The 22,098-nt window shown below is 48.1% G+C and overlaps 1 protein-coding gene across 1 annotated transcript; it reads left to right on the top strand.

The window, feature by feature from the left end:
* Window positions 1-231: 231 nt before the first annotated feature.
* Window positions 232-21,861, top strand: LOC143016566 (liprin-alpha-3-like). Its single transcript, XM_076170961.1, has 31 exons — window positions 232-293; window positions 402-585; window positions 5,002-5,103; window positions 5,199-5,438; window positions 5,590-5,649; window positions 6,061-6,207; window positions 6,308-6,400; window positions 7,004-7,056; window positions 7,136-7,229; window positions 7,430-7,564; window positions 8,804-8,887; window positions 9,183-9,314; window positions 10,236-10,298; window positions 10,422-10,501; window positions 11,476-11,644; window positions 12,006-12,199; window positions 12,293-12,527; window positions 12,640-12,773; window positions 12,864-13,018; window positions 13,135-13,234; window positions 13,359-13,440; window positions 13,586-13,786; window positions 15,182-15,247; window positions 15,811-15,834; window positions 16,303-16,478; window positions 16,787-16,884; window positions 17,862-18,037; window positions 18,936-19,004; window positions 19,117-19,279; window positions 19,844-19,905; window positions 20,189-21,861. Exons 1-30 carry the CDS (start codon window positions 232-234, stop codon window positions 19,894-19,896), a joined length of 3,624 nt encoding a protein of 1,207 aa, XP_076027076.1. The 3' UTR covers window positions 19,897-19,905; window positions 20,189-21,861.
* The last annotated feature ends 237 nt before the right edge of the window (window positions 21,862-22,098 follow it).

Here is a 22,098-nt window from a genome sequence, read left to right as displayed (position 1 = left end):
ATTCTTTCCCTTTTGTCCCCCCCCCCCTGTTTACTCACACACACACACACACGCACACACACAGTTCCCCTCCGTTCCCTGTCACCCTCCAGCACTTGCTCCTCACCTGCCAGTCTCACCCCAAAGCCCTCGAGCGTTTCATGACGAGAGCCAATCAGCTGCTAAGCCGGCTCTGCGCGCAGGTGTCCTAGATCGCGTCTCAGATAACGCCTCTCGCACTCAGGCTTCAAGATGATGTGCGAGGTGATGCCCACCATCTCGGAGGACGGGCGCGGCGGCGGAGGAGGCGGCTCGTCCTCCCCGGCAGGCGTCGGAGGAGGGTTGGGCGGGGGCTTGGGAGGCGTCGGGGGCTACAACAGCCGGGGGGAGGCCCGTGGCGGCGGCAGCAGCGGCGGCAGCAGTGATGAGGGAGGCAGCACGGGCAACCTGGAGTCGCTGATGGTGAACATGCTGACGGAGAGGGAGAGGCTGCTGGAGAGCCTGAGGGAGACGCAGGACTGTCTGGGGACGGCCCACCTACGCCTGCGAGAGCTGGGACACGAGAAGGAGTCCCTCCAGAGGCAGCTGTCCATCGCTCTGCCGCAGGTACGATGAGGGTGGGAGCCTGAAGGTGTCGGAGGTGAAGAGGTGACCTTCACCCTGAGGTGCTTGGGACTGGAGGGTCACCGGGCCTGCAGAGGCTGCTGACCCTCCTGAGTTTCAATAGTTTAGATGATTACGTTGTCTTATGAATCCTGCAGGGTTTCAGCTTCTCCCTGTCCTGATAAGAAACCGGTGTGTGTAGTGCATCTATATCAGGCGTACACACACACACACACACACACACACACGACTTACTGTAGTTGGTCTCTGTGGTGCTGCTTTGGCTGCTTCAGTGCACGATTCATACGGGTTTAGAATTCCTCATGGAATTTAGAAATGGTGTTTTCCAGGTTTGGAATAGCTGTAGAAAAACAACATCACCATAGCAACGTTGTCTCGGGTCACCTGGGTCATCAACATTCTTATGCACAGACAGCAGTGTGTGTGTGTGTGTGTGTGTGTGTGTGTCTCTGGATGATAGGAGAACCAAACAGCTGCAGTGGTTTCATCATTATCTCCTCCACGTTTGTCATTCGCAAAGCTGCTCTCCTCCATCTGGACCATGCGGGCTCTAATTTAGCATTTTTGGATCAATTGTGCCATTGTTTGGTCTGTAAACTCTTCATCTGAACTGCTGAAGATGAGGCTGTTGTTTGGGAGGAGATAGAGGTGAACTGTGTGTGTGTGTGTGTGTGTGTGTGTGTGTATACAGTTTATACTGTATATATGTGTGCTCATGTCTGTTATGATGAGAGATGCAGACTAACTGGTGACATGATATGTATTCAATCATTTAGCCAGGCTCAATAATTATCAATCAGCCTTTAGATGTGCACAGAGCATTAAAAACACAGTGGACATAATTTCACGTATACAATATGTAAAAAAACCTATATTACTGGATATATTACAACAATTGGAATGAATTTCTTCATTTCCTATGAGAAGTTCCACCCGTATGAGTGTGTACGTTACAAATAACCTCATTCAAACTCTGAAACTCTTTGCTTTGGCCAGCAGCATAAAGATTTGACCTCTGACCTCACAGTGCAGCTGATTGGAAACATTTGGAATATTGAATCTGGGATTGAGCCTTTAATCTTACCAATTACCATAATAATGACCCCCCAAAAAAGAGAAAGATGGTGATGATGTCGTTGCTTTGGCCTCCATAGTTCAGCACAAACGCAATCATGAAACTTTGTTGTTGTTTACACGCTGGTACAGTTTACCTGCTCAGCCTCAGATTGCTGTTAGATTGCTACACGTGCTCCTGTAGAGCAGAGGCCGATGTTATCTCTCATCCTGCTGCCTGAGAGCTAATCATTCTGTAATTCCACTCAACATATAAAGGCTCCATCTCTATTTTCAGACAGGAGACATCGCCGGACGCCTCGGGCAGCGATGATTCCTCCCTCATTGTTAGGACTCATCTCTCTCTCTCTCTCTCTCTCTCTCTCTCTCGCTCTCTCTCCGCCACTACGCCTGAAATATCCAAACCAAAATAACAGATGTAACAGCGGCGCACATCCTAACACGGAATGACTGGACATTAAAGCGCCATATTACTTCACTGAGAGGAGATCAATACACAAGCGAAATGTGCACACACGCACACACGCACACACGCAGAGACAAGCATCTCGCTCGTGCACAGACACACACACGGAGAAACACACAGGCTGCTTGCGATGCATCTCTACAGTAGCGGAGTTCAGCGAGTTCGTCTGTGTGTGTGTGTGTGTGTGTGTGTGTGTGTGTGTGTGTGTGTGCGTGCGTGCTTGTGTGTGTGCAGACACTGCCAAGCTCAGAGAAAGAGAGAGAAAATAGGAGCTAGGGATGGAGGGAGTGACGGCGTGGTACAGACAGGAAAAAAAAAGCTGCTGATATGAAACACACACACACACACACAAGCTAACAAATCAAGGCTATTTGCATATTGCTGCATACTAATGAGGCGGAGACTAGGGAGCGTTTGAGATGACGCGGATTATGACGCGAGCAGAGTGAGACTGGATGAAGAGGGGAAGAATGGGGGGCAGGATTGAGACTTGGGGGGCGAATGGAATGGAAGTGTGAGAGATTTGCATTGTGTGTCCGTCCACATGAGAGAGAGAGAGAGAGAGAGAGAGAGAGAGAGAGAGAGAGAGAGAGAGAGAGAGAGAGAGAGAGAGAGAGAGAGAGAGAGAGAGAGAGAGAGAGAGAGAGAGAGAGAGAGAGAGAGAGAGAGAGAGAGAGAGAGAGAGAGAGAGAGAGAGAGAGAGAAAGAGAGAAAGAGAGAAAGAGAGAGAGAGAGAGAGAGAGAGAGAGAGGCCTCGTCACGACATTTTACATTGAATAATCCCGGAATTATGAAATCCTTTGGGTTGGGAAGGTGCCATCTGTACTCAGCCATTTTCTAACTCTTCCATCTCCTGTAGCCGCACAGTAAAGCGTCTTCCTCTCCCTCCCTCCCTCCCTCCTTCCTTCCTTCCATCTTTCCCTCTCTCAGCCCAGTGAGCACATCAGCTCTGGACAGGCTCCTTATGTGCTGTGTGTGCTGGAATACAGACGTGGACTCACTGTGTCTTGTGTGTGAGGGAAAGTTCATTCCCGTGCTTTGATGTGTACTTTCCACAAGCGTTTGAACACACACACACACACACACACACACACACACACACACACACGCGAGTCAGCGCACACGTGCTCCAGGTCCAAACGTGCATCACTCTGCCATCACGCCCCACACAGCTGGAGGAGCGGCGGCGGCTAATCGTAAGATCAGGGCCTTCCGCCAGGCGTGCGGCCGAGTGTTGTGGTTACGCAGACAGAAACAACGACCTCGCCGCCGCACGTAATCACCGCTGAAACGCCAAAGTCGTTCCAAGCGCTCGTACTTGACACTGTCACTCACGCTCTCTTTGTTGACTCGTTCCCATAGATACGATCGACTTCCACAAAGGGGAGCAGATTTTAATCATAGCTATCATTCACCTTTCCTTACAATTACACATAATTGGCTTAAATTGCACAAAATCACAAGTCGACCGGACGGCTGTCATCGGGAATCTTAAGACATTACATTACGCCGGCCTAATTCCAGTAATCTGATGTGTGTGTAACCTCCAGGCCCGTGTGCAGCCACAGTCACCATCATTGCACAATTAAACCAATTTCAGGTGCATTGAATGTTGCAAACCTGGTCGTTATATTTTATATATCGACGCTCGGGTTTAAGACTCCCGCCGACGCCGCGCTTCATATGTGTGGCAGCTTCCTGTTTCTGCTCTGTGTTTGACGACATGTGTTTGCCTGTGAATGCCTCTGTGAATGCCTTCAAGTCTGTGCATTTAAGGGGGAATGCATGGTTTTTATTATCCATTATCAAATTATATTGTATCAGTCATACACACACACACACATACACACAACACACATGTCGGTGCAAGTTTAACAACACAAAAGACGCTGGGAGTTGAATTTGTTGTAAAGATGTGGGCGTATAAGTGTGTGTGTGGTCCTGTGATGTCATGGAGGTCTTGTTTTCAGTTACTGCATACATACATACATATTACATTATAAATACAGTATTTACATATGAAACATTTGTATTATTTATTTACTAATTACTATTTGTTTTAATTTGATGAAACAATCCGGACAATGCAGGACCTTAATTCCGTAAACTTTACCTTAACTCGGTGCCATCTGCAAGGGATCGTCTGACAATTACACTTCCCGTCATGTTGTGTGTCCACCTACCCGTTAAGCGTTTAAATGTGGAAATCGAACCTATAACCTGCGTAACACAACCAGCCAGGGGGTGAAGCAAGTCGGTGTAGACGATGACTCAGACACCTCAATGCTCTGAGTGTAATTTTCAGACGGTCCCTGGGTGGATAGTAAAGATTTAGATACAACCAATCACAGCCGTGGCTCATTGCATATGGCCGACGCCCACCCAAAACAGTCAGAGAAGAGTTAACAGTTAGAAAAGACGAGTTTGTGTGGATTTCTCCGTACAAACTCTACTTACAAACCAAATTGAATCAAACTAACTTACTAATATAGAGTAAAATATGAATCATTTAACATAACCTGCTGAAAGTGAAGGAGGTTGAGTCCAGCTTGGTTTAGGTAGCGTGACGTGCAACTGCACACAAAGCTGGAACACGCAGCAAAGATCTCCAACAACCCATTTCCCACCAAAAACACTGAATCCACTCGAGTCAACAGGAGTCAGCGTTAGTCACAGTCACATTCTGAATGAAGCCGTGTGACTCAGGTCCTCTCACTCGCTCGCTGATTACCTCATTTGTTTTTCTCTCTCCCTCACCTACCCGACAAACCCGACAGCTGACTTTCATACTATACGACTCTTGGAAGGCGTTATTCTGTCTCTCGCTCGCCTTACAGCTCCCTCTTGTGTTCCTGCAGGAGTTTGCAGTGCTAACCAAAGAGCTGAACGTGTGCCGTGAGCAGCTGCTGGAGCGGGAGGAGGAGATCGCCGAGCTGAAGGCGGAGAGGAACAACACGCGGGTCGGTGAAGTTGTCTCCAATTCGTGCTGTGATCTCTTCTTCTTCTTCTTCTTCCTCCGAGTTTCTGGTCTGATTTCCGTCATGATTCTCTATAGCTGCTGCTTGAACATCTGGAGTGCCTGGTGTCCCGCCACGAGCGCAGCCTGAGGATGACGGTGGTGAAGAGGCAGGCCCAGTCGCCGGCCGGGGTCTCCAGCGAGGTGGAGGTCCTCAAAGCCCTCAAGTCCCTGTTTGAGCACCACAAAGCACTGGATGAGAAGGTGCGGGAGAGGTTACGGGTGGCGCTGGAGCGGGTGGCTGCGCTGGAGGAGGAGCTGCAGACTTCCTCCCAGGAGGTGAACACACAGGCACACACACACACACACACACACACACACACACACACACACACACACACACACACACACACACACACATGTCCATTCACGTTCATCATTTGTGTCAGAAAGCGCAGATCCTGATGTTTCTCCTCCTGTCTCGTTTCAGGTCGTGTCTCTAAGGGAACAGATCAAACGGCGGCAGCAAGGACTCGACAACGGCAAAGAGGTAACGTTCCACTTCTGTTCAGCATCAACCTCTGCTGCACCTGACAGTCATCTGCATTTAATGAAAACTACAGAACACATTTCCCAGAGGAGACGCAGGTTATATTTCACCATGCAGAGCCCTTTTTATTGTGGCTTCAGGCTGAAGTATGGTGGAGGATTTTAGGGGTCAGATGTCTGTAACTAATGGCAACCGTCTCCATTAAAGAGCCAAAAATGTGGCAAGAGCGGAAATTTGTGAGTTGTGAGAGCGAGTCCAGCAGTGATAGTGAGAGAGGAACACTTGAACATGGTCTGTGGCGATGGGATAAGAGCTACAAAGCCTAAAATAGAGCCCAAGCCTAAAATAGAGCCCACAAACAGAGAAAATACCTTTTTTCTGTTATTTACTTATTGCGCCTGAAGTAAACAGAACTTTCTCTCCTCACAGCGGTTGCCCAACGGACCCTCTTCCATCGTGGATGACGGAGAAGTGGACAGGCAGAGAGAGGGCGAGATCGAGCGTCAGAGGTCTGAGCTGGGCCAGCTGAAGGAGAGGCTGGCCCTCATGTGCAGACAGGTACGCAAACCCCCCAACACAACCTGAAACATCACGAGGCGCAGACGCAGCCGGCTGCTAATGACGACCGTGTGTGTCCCACGTTCTCCTTTCCCGTCAGGTGGGAGAGATCGAGGAGCAGCTGACGTCCGCCAGGAGGGAGCTGGCCAGGTCGGAGGAGGCCAACCAGAAGCTGCAGAGGGACGTGAAGGAGGTGAGACCGGCTGGGCGGAGGACAGACAGGAAGCACCCGTCTGCCTGCATCTGTCGCAGTGTCACAGAGTTTATTTTGCTCACACTCGCAGAAATACGGAACAGTTTGCTATGGTAACAAAGTCATATGCCTACTTGGCAGCAATGACTGCTACTGTACACACACACACACACACACACACAATGACTGCTACTCTACTCTGTAGCCATGGCGACAGTGCCCTCAGTGGAGCTGCAGGCGTTCTGGTATGGTTTCGGCCCGTTAATCAGTGGAAGCTGATTGAACGGCGTGAGGAGCGTTTTGTGGATTAAACGTTGGTGGAGGAAGTTACCTCCTAAACGTTTCCCCCTCTCCACCTGTTTCCTTCCCCTCCCTCCTCCTCCTCCTCACAGACTTGTGCAACAGCATAAGTGGCCGCCTATGAAAACTGTCAGCAGCAGTCATTAACATTCTTCAGCTAATGGCTCTTCAAACTCAGCCGATTCCCTTTGATCGCCACCTACTTGTAAACTTGACCTTTGCCCTCTGGTGCTATCTCCGTCTAGTTTGCCTTCCTTTCTATCTCTGCACCTAAACCTTTACGTGTTCTGTAAATGCTCCCAGGCGCTGTGCCAGAGGGAGGACATGGAGGAGAGAATCACCACGTTAGAACGCAGGTTTGTGACCACACACACGCTCAGATGTCCTCTCCCGCTGCCACGCCGCGCTGCTCAACGCTCCGCTGTCACTTTGCAGATACCTGAGTGCCCAGAGGGAGGCGACGTCTCTCCATGACACAAAAGACAAACTGGAGAACGAGCTGGCAAGCAAAGAGTCTCTCTACAGACAGGTGGGAAAGTCCTCTCCTCCTTGTGTGTCCATGATCCTGCTGGAGATTGGCAGCTTGGCTTTGTTTCACGTTTTCTTCTCTTTATTTCCTCCTTCATGGCTTTAATCACGTCTGATGCCCTCGGCGATCGTCACTCGCGCTCCCTCCCTCCCTCTCTCCCTCTTTGATCTGCACTCGCTCACGCCGGCACATTCTTGCAGAGCGAGGAGAAGAACCGGCAACTTCAGGAGCGTCTGGATGATGCCAAGCAGAAGCTGCAGCAAACACTACAGAGGGCAGAGACGCTGCCAGAGATCGAGGCGCAGCTCGCCCAGCGAGTGGCAGCGCTCAATAAGGTGTGTGCGTGTGTGTGTGTGTGTGTGGACCTGATATACTTTAGTGCAATCTACTAGTGCAATCTTCCTCCAATTAAGATTTTCATACACTCGTGAAAATCCTGCAAAAGTTGCAGCGCTGAAACCCTGAGGGGAAAATACGACTTTAACACGTCTGCATGATTCCTGTTCTACTGAGGTCATTCTGCCAGTCAGCATCACTTATAATACATCAACTTAGCCAGGAGACTCGCAGTAAAATAACTGAAACATTCACAGTGAAGATTGTTAAGTATGTCTTGATTTATCAGGCGAAAAGTGAGACAGTCAACAAACCTGAAAACAACAACAACAACAACAGCAACAACAACAACAACAACATGTATTTGTATCATCACTGCACACAAAGTTACCTGGAGGGTTAACCCGACTATAATTTGTGATGTCGTGGCCGTTTTCTAGCAGCCTAGTCCAGATTAGATCAGATCAGGCACGTTTTCTGAGTAAGGACACTAACTATCCCCCTTCAAATCAAAAAACAGATGCCATTATCAGTTGTATACAAAAGCCCACCCACTGAGGAATGGAACCGTAAGACCCGGTGTTCCCATCACTAATTGCGAGTCTGAGTGTGTCCGTGTTTGCGTAGTGTGTGTGTCTGTGTGGGGCATGTGTGGGCGTGCAGGCTGGTGTCAACACGAACGTGCGTGCGCATTAATGCATGACTGCAACTTAACATGAGATGGGAAATGACAAATGAATCCCAAATATTTTCATCGAGCGGTGCCAGTAACTCAGAAGCAGATGAAAGTCGACGCAGGTCACACAGCGGCTCCTTGACGTGTTCGGCGCTGTAAGCCTCGCAAATTCTTTACGGCTGATTTATTCCACGGCTCATATGTTGATTCCTGTAAACACACTTAACTCTCGTGCCAAAAAACACACACACACACGCACACTCTTCCTTGCCAGCAGCCCTGAACCAAACGGCTACACGTTCCCCGCTTACATGTCGGGGCAGGAAGCGTGTGTGTGTGTCCCTGAGTGCACACGTTTGACGCCATGTAACAAAAAGTCAGACAAACTTTGCTGTTACACTCTGATCTGTACAGGCATGCTACTAATTGGTCGACTCGGCCAACAAGCGGCTTCCTTTGTGTTAATTTGTATTTGTGGGGCGACATGGTATGTGTGTGTGTGTGTGTGTGTGTGTGTGTGTGTGTTGTAACCCTGCCTCCTTCCTCTTCCATCATCATCCAGGCAGAGGAGCGTCATGGCAACTTTGAGGAGCGACTGCGGCAGATGGAGGCGCAACTGGAGGAGAAGAACCAGGAGCTACAGCGAGTGAGTCACCACGTCTTTCTCTCTCTCCTTCTCTCTCTCCTTCTCTCTCTCTCTCTCTCTCTCTCTGTCTGCCTTTTCTTTTCTTCATCCTCCCCCTCTTTCATGCCATTCCTTTGTCACAAAGACACATACATTTTCTAAATGCTCTGATTGACCGTACACACACAGATAAAAATCTTCCTCCCTCACTCTCAGTCAAGCAGAATGCTTGTTATTAACTCCCCTCCCTCTTCCCCCTTGCTCTCTTTTTTTTCTCTCCCTCTTTCACTCTCACCCGTCACTCTCTTTGCCTCAGGCGAGGCAGAGGGAGAGGATGAATGATGAACACAACAAGCGTCTCTCCGACACGGTGGACAAACTGCTGTCGGAGTCCAACGAGAGGCTGCAGCTCCATCTGAAGGAGCGAATGGCCGCCCTGGAAGAAAAGGTGACCTGCTCATCAGTCCATGACAGCGTTGACAAGACATGAGAACCCATGAAAGCTCTGTGCTACATATGGTCTTTACCCAGAGAGGCTTTCATTTATCACCCAGAATCACAAAAAAATGTCTCATCGCCCAATCCAGAGCCCCAGATTAGATCCTGGTGTTGGGAATGTTGGCTCACTTCTCTGCCCTCAGGAAGTGACGCATTAAAACTTGACGGAGTTCCAAACCGTCTCCCCAACAGCAATGACTGCTCTTGGATTGGACAACTTTAGATCTTGACTCTTTTGTTGTGTTGTTTTGTATAATTTTGTATCGCCAGCAGCATCTGTCTTGTCAAATTGCCAAATTCCCATGTCAGGAATGATATAGAACAGCCTCGACCTAGATTTCCATGTACATGTAGTATTTGATTCCTACATTCTCTAGGACAGTGAACGCACCATATGGTTTTGGATCCGCTTGATTTGATCTTAATCATTTTAGATGGATGGCAGCCAGCTTGAAACCGTAAAATAATGTGAAATATCAACATGGAAGCCTTTTGTGGACGCTCCCAGCATACAAACAGTCATGCAGACCAAATTCATTCACTTCAGATTCAAACTCCAGCAGGAAGCATCCCAGTGCAGCTTCCTGGTGCCAGTATGTGACGGTTACGCAATAAGATGATTTTGGACCTGATTCCCTCTTTCACGATTGGTCGGGAAATCCAGATTTTTGATGCTGGGTCAAGTTTGTGTTTGATCTTGAGAGATTTTGCAAGATTTCCGGTCTGGACTGTAGATGGAATCTGTTGATGTGAAATTTATCATTTCATTTCGTGACACATGGGCTTTTGCTTGCGCGTCTGCAAACTATCATCTCATTCAGAACATATTCTTGTGGTTTTACAATCCTAACACACTTGCCTTTGCTTCCAGAACGCTCTGTCTGAGGAACTGTCCAACATGAAGAAACTGCAGGATGACCTCTTGGCAAACAAGGTGACGTCGCCCGCAGGCTTCATTCTTAGTTGACGTCGGAACACATATTTCATCTTTTCACCAACTCTCTCTCTTCTCTCTTTTTTTTTCTCTCTCTGTGTCTCACTCTCTCTCCACCTGTAGGACCAGCTAAGAGCAGAGCTGGAGCGGATTCAGCTGGAGCTGGATCAGCTGAGGGCCAGGCCTGGGGGCTCTTATTCTAGGTGGGTGCCATTTAGACATCAACACCCTGAGAACCACCATCATTTTTGCGTCTTAACGTTGGCCCTCTGTTGACATGCCAGTCTTTTGTCTATTATCTTGTCAGGCGCCGCAGATAAATCACTGTCAGTGCGCACAGGGCTGTAATGCTGCTGATACACATACACACTCATTCACTGATCGTGCAAACACACATGCGAGATCAGACATAGACACACTCTTCTTTCTTTCTCACTTTTACTTTCATCTTTACAGGCTTCTGCAGATCTGTTAATTGGAATGTGATGAACTTAAACACAAATCCCCTGTTATCCTCAGCTGTTTGATATGTGTCGTATTTGTTCTATACTAGATGGAGACACCGTTAAGGATATACTGTTCTGCAAATATATACAGTACATTTCTGATTTTGGGGTGTGACCTTCATGAATTGTGTGTAACTCACACAACGCAGCAGTTATTCTGTTACAAATTTCTCTAAGGTCATGGCAGAAAAAACAAACAATTCGAAACTGCAACAAAATCACAGACCAGCACCTGTAAATGTGACACGGTTACCATGCAAACACAGTGAGAGAGACATTTCACATTACATCATCGTCTGATGCAAAACAAAAAGAGTTTTTCATGTTTGGGAAGAGGTTGAAGTGGGAGGGGGGGGGCAAATTAGGTGAGAATGGTTGTGTACAAGGTCTTTAACAAGACACACAGCACCTTGTTTACCTCTGAAACTCCTAAATTCTGATTCCTGAGCTGAAATGAAGGCAGCATCGTGTTTACATCTAATTCTCTCTCCTTATGTGTCAGGCTCACAACCTATCAATCAACCCTTGTGTCTACACACATTTTAATTGTGGGATTGTCACATGATTTTAATCATGTTTGCTCAACGCAACTTCTGTAACTACGACAACCCCTGCAGGGATAATTACCGTTTGGTATCCTCCTCTCATCTGCTCTTCCTCTGTTTTCCCAGTCGCTCTCTGCCAGGTAGCGCTCTGGAGTTGAGATATTCCCACGGAGGCGGGTCCCTCCCCATGGGCTCCACCACTCATTTGGATCCCTTCAGTAACGCCTCCACAGGGGGCGTGGTCAGGCGAAGTCACCGTGCGCGATGGAGCTCCGCCCGAGAGGATTCGTCCAAGGTGGGAATCTCTCATTCCCATGGTGACCCCCGACACATTCAGGTTCACTCCTCTTTTCCTATTTTCATCTTCACTTCCTGTTCCTCCAGCATCCTGTCTAATTGTTCTTGCCACTAGATGACCTCGTTTACTGTGAGCTGCAGTAAACTTTGGCATCTTGCTGGAGGAAACGGGAGCTTTTATTCCAACATGACAGTCGGGTGAAAATTTGTTGGAAATAATTTGTTCTTTTTGGAGAAATTTAAGTGATACTAAAAAAATATGGAATTTTAATCATCAGAAGTTCCAAATGTAGATTCAGTTTAGGAACACAAACTTGGCGGTATGAAATGGTTAAATGGTGGTTGTGCTTTGTTTACAGTACCCAGATTGGGAGAGCGGGGCTCTGCTGGGGACCGGGTACGAGCCCGGCGTGGAGGTGGGGTGCTCTGACGACGAGGAGGACAGGGAAACTCTGTTTGGCTCCGAGCTGCTGTCACCCAGCGGTCAAACAGATGTGCAGACCCTGGCCATCATGCTGCAGGAACAGCTGGAGGCAATCAACAAGGAGATCAAGTAAGTGTGGGGAGCAGAATCTGATCCTGGCGTATTCACATTATAAGCTCCATAAATCACTCACGCTTTTCCCTTTTTGCCGCCCCAAACCAGACTGATCCAGGAGGAGAAGGAGAACACGGAGCTGCGGGCCGAGGAGATCGAGAGTCGGGTCAGCGTGGCTCTGGACGGTCCGCCCATCCCGCCCTCCTCCCTGGGGAGGGACGGCGCAGGACGCGGCTTCATCCCCTCGTCCATCACCTCCTCCACTCTGGCCTCGCCATCACCCCCCAGCTCTGGACACTCCACCCCTCGTCTGCCCCACTCACCTGCCCGAGAGACAGACAGGGTATGGACCTGTGTGAACCAGCAGCTCATTTGGGTTTAATTCAGCTGTTTTTCCTCTGTAAATACAGACCTTTCAATGCTTTTCTGTAAAATCCTATTGTTCCACATTTCAGAACAACAGAGATGACGATCGGTCTCTTGCTCTCATTGATTCGACGCCTCCCCCCACTCCTCGTGCCCTGCGTTTGGACAGGATGACCCTCACCCATCCAGGGGCCATGCTGGATGACCCCCGAGAGTTTCGTAGGTACGGGAGTCAGACAGACCCGAGCTCCAGCAGACCCGGTGATTTAGATCGTCGCTCCCTTCACGCCTCTCTTCTCTTCTTCCTCTCCAGTCTCTCTGCAGATGGCAGCAGCTCCAACAGCAGCCAAGATTCCCTTCACAAGTCTAGTAAGAAGAAAAGCATCAAGTCTTCCATCGGTCGGCTTTTTGGAAAGAAGGAGAAAGGAAGGATGGGCCAACCTGGGCGGGAAGGATCCGCGTCTCTGGGTAAACAGATGGCGGGATGAAGAACATCTACTATATCCACTATCCAGCACATCAGTGATCAGTATTTCTATTCAGACTCAGTGTAGTTACAGCTATTGTGATCTCTGTCCTTTCAGCGTCCACGCCCTCTGAAGAAATGGCCTCTGGAGATGCTATGGGGATAAGCAAGACTGGGACACTGGGTCCAGCAGACAAAGATCGCCGCAGCAAGAAGAAGTGAGCGCCAGGGAGCGACATCACTTGTTTTGTTTCCATTTATTATTGTTGTTGTTGTTGTTGTTTTAGAATTTTCTCCAAATGTGCCACGTGTGAGTTCTGTTCTTCCTCTACGTCCTACCAGGCACGAGTTACTGGAGGAAGCTTGTCGCCAAGGACTTCCCTTTGCTTCCTGGGACGGACCCACAGTCGTCTCTTGGTTAGAGGTAATGAAGCCTAAAACTAGAGGAATCTGAGTCCAAATCCATGCACGGGGACGATATTCTGTCCTCTTCTCGACCGTCCCCGCATGGCTCAACATCGGTCATTTCAGCCTTGGGAATACTGTTTAATTCAACTGTTTTCCGCCAGTTATGGGTGGGAATGCCGGCCTGGTACGTCGCAGCCTGCCGCGCCAACGTGAAGAGCGGCGCCATCATGGCCAACCTGTCCGACACGGAGATCCAGAGGGAGATCGGCATCAGCAACCCACTGCACCGCCTCAAACTGCGGCTGGCCATCCAGGAGATGGTGTCCCTCACCAGCCCCTCGGCTCCGGCCAGCACTCGCTCTGTGAGACCCCCCACTTTGACACACACACACACACACACACACACACACACACACACACACACACAGCTAGTGGTAAATTAAGAGCTTGATTTTGAAAAGAACCTTGTATGTCCAGTTTTCAGGTCAGTTGAGTGACACGATGCTCCTCAAGTGTGAAACTCAACTGAGAGACAAGGTTTCCGTCTGACAATGACAATATTTGATGAAGAATTTAAAGGCTTGATCTGTAAAGTAACGGCAGAGGAGCAAGTGGCGTTTAATAGAAAGAATCACGCAAACTTGTGCTTTGAAATGAACTCAAATGGTTTCCGCCTCTGGGTTGCACGTTATTGTTCGTTCCATTCAACCGAAAGAAAGAAAACATTATAGCCTGAAATGTGTTCTCATGGCATGAATAAGTCAAGTCCAGACAGCTCTCCTGTAGGTTTCAAAGCACAAAATCCTTTAATTGCAGGCGGCTAAGACATTAAACGCCTGCATATGTCCATTTATGCATTCTTCAGGGTGTTGGTGACGGCGTACTTCCAGATTGTTCTTATGGCGGCTGGTTGTGCCTGCTGAGCGAAGGCGACGGGGGTACATGTTACGCCACATGGTTGCAGTTTTCAGATTAGTTGAGGTTAAACGTTAATGGTTTCTGCAGGTTGGGGGGGGGGGGGGCAAACTAATCACAGGATGCAAAAACTCAAATATAATTGGAAATATGTGACATGACATAAAACTTTACAACCAGCGCTTTAAGGAGCAGAGAGCGGAGGACATTATGGGAATTATGGGAATTATGGGACATGTGTGTGACGTAGCGGGAGTAAAGTTTGCAAGAGAGAAGGAACGGAGAAAGGAAATTATAAAACAAGATATGTGGTTAAGTTGTAAAAATGCAAGAAATCTGTGTCTTGAGTTTTCCCAAAGTAGGAGTGATGGGAAACTCTTCAATTCTGTTTCTTTCCCACACATGGCACCAACAAAAGCTGCATTTGTCCAACTTTTGTCCTCTCACACAGCAGCGAAGACAAACCAGATGTTGAAAAATGCTGTAAAATTGTTGCACACATGCACTTTTGCGCCCTCGTGCCTTTCCGCTCTCTTTTTCTCTTCTTCTTCTCTCGTCTTCTCTTCTTCTCTGCCTCTCGTCGCCCATCTTGCTTTAGTCGGACTTGTTGATAACATGAAATGAAATGAAAACGGGGCGTCGGACAGTTATAAGTGACAGATTTGTCCACATTGCAAGCTCAAACCTCTTCACGATCAGAATGTGCTGTCGATGAGCAGCAGGCCCCCGTATGTGAACACACACAAACACACGCACACACTGAACCGCACGCCGACATACTTGTGGCGGTGAACCAGCTTGTTCTTCTCTTTCTCACCGCTTCACTCTCCTCTCGTTTACAGTCAACGAGTAACGTGTGGATGACCCACGCAGAGATGGAGTCCCTGAACGCCGCCACCAAGCCTCCGGTCAGTGCAGCCGTCTGTGTGTGTATGTTTGTCTGTGTGTGATAAACCCTGCTGGGAGCTGCCAGTCACTCTCTTACGTTGTCGTAAAGTTTCACTCAGTTTTGAATCATGTTCAGCGTCTTTGTCTGGTCTGAATCATGTTGACGAGTCTCTCCCCCTCCTCCTCTCTCTCTCTCTCTCTCTCTCTCTCTCTCTCTCTCTCTCTCTCTCTCTCTCTCTCTCTCTCTCTCTCTCTCTCTCTCTCTATATCTCTAAATCTCTCTCTCTTTCGTCTTATCTCCCTCTGGTTTGCTGTATCAGTGTGAACTGCTTCCAACTAATTGTCCGTTCACTAACACACTGTTCCTCCCTTTGTCCTCTTTTCCTGCTGCCGCTCTCCCCCTCCTCTTCCTCCCCCCCACCCCTCTGCTTCTCCTCAATCATCTCTCCATCCGTCAATCCTGCGCCTCCCATCCTGCTCTTGACCTCTGCTCCCTTTCCCTCGCCACCTTCACATCACTCTCTCTGGCTCTCCCTCTCTGTCTGTCTTCCTCTCCTCTCCTCTCTTCTCGCCACCCAAGGAGCTGAAAGAGTTCAGCTGGGACCAGGTAAGGATCTCCTGCACCTTTCAATGTGTTAGGAATATTAATACAAGAGCTGATGATAAGTAATTACCAATGCTTATGCACTAATGCACTTTTTAGGCTTTAAGTGGAATGTTTCAAATGTCAAAAGTTCAGTCAGGAGATGCTTGTTTGGTCCAAAACCACACATGTGTTAAATTTACAATAATGTGATACAGAGAAAAGCTGCAAATCCTCACATTCCAGAACTGGAACCAGCAAATGTTTGGCAATTTTGCTTAATAAATTACTAAAAGGGACAAATCAATTCCACCCAAACTCTTCTCAGTTGTCTGATCTACTACTTTATTAATCATTCCTGCACAAACTAATTATCTCTGATGAATCCTTATTAAAATTTCACAATGTTGAGTCATGATGCTTGCACCATCACCAGGGTTTGAAGCCAAGCGTGAGTCAGCGTTTGCTCATCTGTGACTGTGTCCCCTCCAGATCCTGGCCTACGGCGACATGAATCACGAGTGGGTGGGCAACGACTGGCTACCCAGTCTGGGTCTGCCACAGTATCGCAGCTACTTCATGGAGTCGCTGGTGGACGCCCGCATGCTGGACCACCTGACCAAGAAGGAGCTGAGAGGGCAGCTCAAAATGGTGGACAGCTTCCACAGGTAGCGCTCGGATTCTTTCTTTCTCAGCTCCTCCCGCTGTCAATCTCCGCTCTCATTTTTACCTGCTGTGCGTGTGTGTCTGAGTGAGTGTGTGGGAAATATGACGGTGTTAAAAGAGTTAGTGTTGTTGTGGCACTCTGGCTTTGCAGGTGTGTGTCTCCAGGCCCTTTTGTAAGGCTCTTATAGAGAGTTAAGGGGTCAGGGGTCGTCGGATTGTGTTAATGCTTTCTGACTACAGGTGAGAGTGGAAATATGCCCTCGGTTAACCTGCTTAACAGCTCACATTTTGTCTCTTTGACAACTCCCAGGGTCAGTTTGCATTACGGCATCATGTGCCTGAAGCGTCTGAATTACGATCGCAAGGAGCTTGAAAGGAGGCGGGAGGAGAGCGTCCACCAGAACAAAGGTGAGCTGCTTTTCTCTGCCATTATCTCATCAGCGGCCCACATGCCAGGCCCTTTTGTCCCGCAGCTCGTTACCCTCATCCTCCGCAACCATTAGTCTAATTAAAGCGCACATGCCTCAGTCATCAGTAGACAAACCCAGGCATCTATATCCACGCTCATTATGCACGTAAACATTGTTTTTGATCTATTTTAACCCATCTCCTTAAGTTAATGACCCCAAACCGCCACAAACCACAAAACCTGCATTTTCCTTTATAGGCTTTAACATTTACAGTAACACAAACCATAACCCCAATAAAGGCCAAAACAAAACAAACATTTCCTTTCAGCTGTGATGTCTCCCACATTGCTGGGGGAGCGTTTAGTAGACCACCCCTCACTCTCTGCCCTCACCCCCACCATGCCATGAGCAGATTAGGAGCAGCAGCTTTCGAGTGCAATTTAGCTGGCTAACGATTACATAAATGTCAACCCAGTCAGCCATTAAACAAACCCAAATCTCTCCCGCTCTCCCAGCGTTTGCCCAGAGATACACATGTTGTGCATTTATAGCCTTGGCTAAAGTACCCTTCGAAGGAATTTCACAAATAGTGGAATTTGTACGTGTTTTGGTTTCGATTGTTGAATTTTGTGTTCGAAAATACGACTCGCTACTCATGGACACAAAATGGAGATTGTGGTAAATGAGGCAGTGGGTGAGGCAGTGGCTCAGTGGGTAGTGCTTCCGCTTGGGAACCGGAGGGTCGCCGGTTCGAGCCCCTGCCGAGGTGCCCCTGAGCAAGGCACCGAACCCTCAATTGCTCCCCCCTCTGCGAAGGGTGGTAATGTAATGTAAGTCGCTTTGGATAAAAGCGTCTGCCAAATGATCGTAATGTAATGTAATGTAATGTAATGATCTACTCTCTGTGTGTTATAAACATAATGGTGTTGGCAGATGGACGCCCCCCTCCTTCACCTTCTCCATCCTCTCTTCCAGATGTGATGGTGTGGTCCAATGAGCGTGTAATGTGCTGGGTGCAGATGATCGGGCTGAAGGAGTACGGCGACAACCTCCGTGAAAGCGGCGTCCACGGCGCCCTGCTGGCTCTAGACGACACCTTCGACTACACTGACCTGGCCCTGCTGCTGCAGATACCCAATCAGAGCACACAGGTAAGATCAGAGTACCATTCTACTCCAAACAGACCAGAATGGGGTTTTAAGACCAAATATTTGACATTATATGTGAACTGTTAAGTCAAAGTTGTGAAATTTGACCAGACTTCCCTTCTAGAATTTTATACTTGTTAGGGCTAAAAGCCTCTTTAATGGAGGCCGTTTCAGTCAAAGTGCAGAGACGTGGGAGGATGTTTGAGAAACCCTTTCTCTGCTGTTTACAATGCCGCTTTGATATCAGTCTGCTGGCTTTTAATCCCACACCACCCACCACGCCCAGGCCCAGGCCCAGGCCCGGCCCGGGTGGATGTGGTTGAGCCTGTTGCTCGCCTGCCTCTGCATCCCTCAGTTAGAGGAGGTGGGCTCATCTGCCAGGTGGGAATAAATGCTGCTAAGGTTTCCCACACTGTAGACAAACTGAAAAAGCCTTTTAGACGGACGGGGAAACTTCCTTCTTCTAGCTAATTTTCCAGTGATTGCACTGAACTTCCTACACCAGGGGTCTCACATGAGCCCCCATCCAGCAGGGTTTTTTCCTTCCATGCGAGTTATTGCTTTCACCTGCTCAGGTTCCTGAGAGTAATACCAGGAATACCAGGCGAAAGCAATTAATCCCATGCCAGGATGGAAAACCTGCTGGATCGGGTCAAAGATCATGTGAAACCTAAATACAATTATTCAGACTTTATTACTGTGGTTGTCACAGTCTCCACATATATTCAACCAAGAGCACCATATACATGGACTGTACTATATCTGCCTGTTCTTATTACTGAACTTATTAAATTGTTGGTCTGATCCGTCCACATGATTGAAACATGAACCTATGATGAGTCCTTCCATCCTGTACACGTCCAAACTAACCATGGCGCTCTACATCACCTCTCCCCTCCAGGCCAGACAGCTCCTGGAGCAAGAGTACAACTCCCTCATCTCCATGGGAACTGAGAGACGACCCGATGAGGTCAGCATTCTAATCAGCTCGCCTTTGAAAACTTAAAAAAAGCAAACATGACTGAATGATGGTTTGCCTGAGCAGCCAACTGTCTAAACACCCCCCACACTCTGTCTGCTAGGACGGTACCAAGACTTTTACACGCTCACCCTCCTGGAGGAAGATGTTTAGGGAGAAAGACCTACGGGGCGTGACCTCTGACTCCGCCGAGACCCTGCCTGCTAACTTCCGTGCCTCAGCCATCTCCACGCCCTCGGTGACCCTGAGAAAAGTTCAGAGCGATGGTGAGTACGACCCGTGACCTCTGACACCTCGGCTCTCATATTCGCATTTGTTCCGACTCCTCGGAGCCCCTCGAGCCGTGTCTCAATTTAGCATGTGGCGCTCTTCGCTTTCAACGATGTGTGAATGCGTGCTACCCTATATGACATTACTCACACAGCGAACACGACAGGAATCGGGGCAGAGCACTGCAGGCCCTAATGAGGTGTAAACACTCTGATTGTAAATGAGCCGCGCATTTGCTTTGTGATTTCTTGGAAACAAGTCAACCTTTATCTCCCGCCTGCAGACAGTAACAGTTATATAACCGCATGAACACATAACTAAAGAACATGGAGCATTTGGTTGTTTTCATGCTACTCTGCCATTAGTTTGGCGGTGGAATTTCTTGTTTCCTTTAGCAAAGGAACTGGCAATAACAAGGAGCAGACGCCTGAAAGTACAGAGGAAGACCATTATCCTTCATTCCGCTTCTTAATAGGAATGCCTGTTGAAGGTCAGTGTTTAAGTCGTCGCAGTTGTGTTAATAACCCTGTCTGTGTCTGTCTCTCCGGTTTCCAACGCAGCAAACTCTGGAGCCCGCGGTGAATCTGCCTCAGTAAGGACGTACTCCTGTTGAGGGGCTGAGGTAAGAGACCGTCCACTGCGCTAATTAAACACTAATGGCGCTTCATCAGTGCAGGGTAGCCAAAACAAACATTTAAGATCGCTTGCACATGTGCCGGCCGTGTTCTTTTGAAGCTTGGCGTTTTATGCATTTGTTTGTTGTCGTGGATCGGTTTGAGCCGGGGGGTTTAAGCGGCTTCACCTTCAGAGATCTTTAACTGGGGAGATTGTGTGTGGATTTAGGCGGGAGTTCAACTGAGGTCGCAGAGGTGTCAACAGGACAATAATGCTGTTTGTCTCCTCAGGGCGCCGGACTGGATTGGGACTAGACGACCCTCTCTCTCGTCCACGAAAGAAGCAATGATTATAACCACTTACTCAAAAATAAATCTATTGGTCCGACCATTCTGCAATAACGGAAGCAGAGAGCAACGCTTACAGGGAAGAAAGGGGGAAGTGACATGAAGAATGTAAGAATGTATTTACAAATGAGGGGAGGGAGGTAGAGGGGTATAGGCTGTTTTATCTCTCCGTCCCTCGTCCTGTCACTTTGTCCTCTCTCGCTCGCTCAGTGGCTGCGCTGTAGAGTTAACGAAGGAAAAAAAACGCCGGCGGTTAGGTTCCCCCCGATCGCGTCCTCGCATCGCTGCTGTTGGTGTCTGATGGAAATATCAGGGCTCATTTTCCTACCTTCAGAAGAAACCACTCGCTGCCATTTATTCTTGTACAGTATAAAAACAAAACAAACGTCTCGCCTTACCACTTTTGGTCAATTAAGGCGTCTTTGTTAGCCGGGACAGAAATTAACTTCAAGCTCGACTTGACACCATAAAGTTCTGGATGAACCAAGGAAAAATGCGTAGACTTGATGAGAATCTCTGTGTGAGGCGATTGGGGGAAACGTGACCCAGACTGGACAGACATAAATGGGTTATAACTAAACGAAGAGTCGGCAGGTGTCCAGTTTCAGCCATTGTGGCTCCATTGTTGTCCTCTATGGTGCTCTCAGGGGCATCTCTAAGGGTCTCCAATTGGTTGGAGTTGTGAAGATAAATATGTCCCCATTCAGGGCCACCATTTTAGCTCCAGCCACATCAGAGGGACCCTCCTCACACCTCGTCTATTGACACCTTGAAAGCTGAGAGGCTGAGTAATCTCTTTTGAAGGGACCCCATTATAGAGATCAAAGGCCACAACACAGAGGTGGATGGGACAGGGTGGAGCGCGGCCACAGAGGCTTTGTGTTCTGTGCGAGTGATGTCATTGTTGTAGTTTGGTCAGAAATCCATAAAGTCGGTCGTAAATATAGCATAGGCTCACATTCAAGTCAAGTCAAGTCCTTACAAGTCCTCCACAGTGCGATCTCGTGGTTTGTGACTTGTAATCATCAGCTCAGGGTCTTGGGGTGCTCTCGATGATAGGGAGCAGTGGCAGAGAGATGAAACAGCCACCCAGAGGAGAATAGAAAGAATGGATGGACAGATCCCAGTCATTTTACTGCACACACAAGCCATAACAGAAACCAAGAGCTCTCTGGGGGGTGAGATCAGAGGGGGGCAAGGAGGAGGAGAGGGCGAGCCCGAGGAAGCCCAGGAAACAAAACCTTTAGCCTCTGTGTTTACGATGCATGTCCAACAAAACGACAATGACCTAAAAACATTTTTTTCGGTGGTGAAGATGATATGAGGTGTTGTTAAAAAAAATATATATCTGTATAATAAACCTACGGGGGCGGGAGCCTGGGGATCAATTTGTAAAATGTGTGTATTTTTTTCAGTTGTATTTTTTATTTTTTATGATAACTATTTATTTTCTTTAGGTATGTATTGGATAAATGTATGTACATGTTCTGTTTCTTCTTGATTCTGAATTCATTTGAACTAGTTTTAAAAGTAAATATGAAACATTGAAAATGGTCATTCAAATACGCTACTGTATGTGTACATTTTGAGAAGAAATTGTGCAATGATTTAACAGATTTCCATGATAAAAGTGATAGTAATACAAATTGAAAATATCATCTGGGAAAATAAACAATGATGATGATGATGATTATGAAAATGGTGATGTAAAAGAAAAAAATAAAGCGATCCAGTTGGATCTGCTGATCATCGCAGATTTTCAGCATTTTCTTCACTTCATGATCACCAGATATCTGCCATCAGTCCCATCAATTCAATGATCAACCCACATTTTTCAGGAGGCTCTTCTGCAG

This window comes from Genypterus blacodes, unplaced genomic scaffold, assembly GCF_046128005.1.
Source record: "Genypterus blacodes isolate CSIRO-AG114 ecotype Tasmania unplaced genomic scaffold, CSIRO-AGI_Gbla_v1 ptg000234l_1, whole genome shotgun sequence".
NCBI classification, from domain to species: Eukaryota; Metazoa; Chordata; class Actinopteri; order Ophidiiformes; family Ophidiidae; genus Genypterus; species Genypterus blacodes.
Note: the sequence above shows the minus strand (reverse complement) of the source record. Positions and strands in the feature narration are given on the sequence as shown.

Coding starts and splice junctions, on each gene's coding strand:
- LOC143016566 (XM_076170961.1), top strand. CDS start 232: ATGATGTGCGAGGTGATGCCCACCATCTCGGAGGACGGGCGCGGCGGC. Junction 7,230..7,429: donor AAGAGTCTCTCTACAGACAG/GTGGGAAAGTCC, acceptor ACATTCTTGCAG/AGCGAGGAGAAGAACCGGCA. Junction 7,565..8,803: donor GAGTGGCAGCGCTCAATAAG/GTGTGTGCGTGT, acceptor ATCATCATCCAG/GCAGAGGAGCGTCATGGCAA.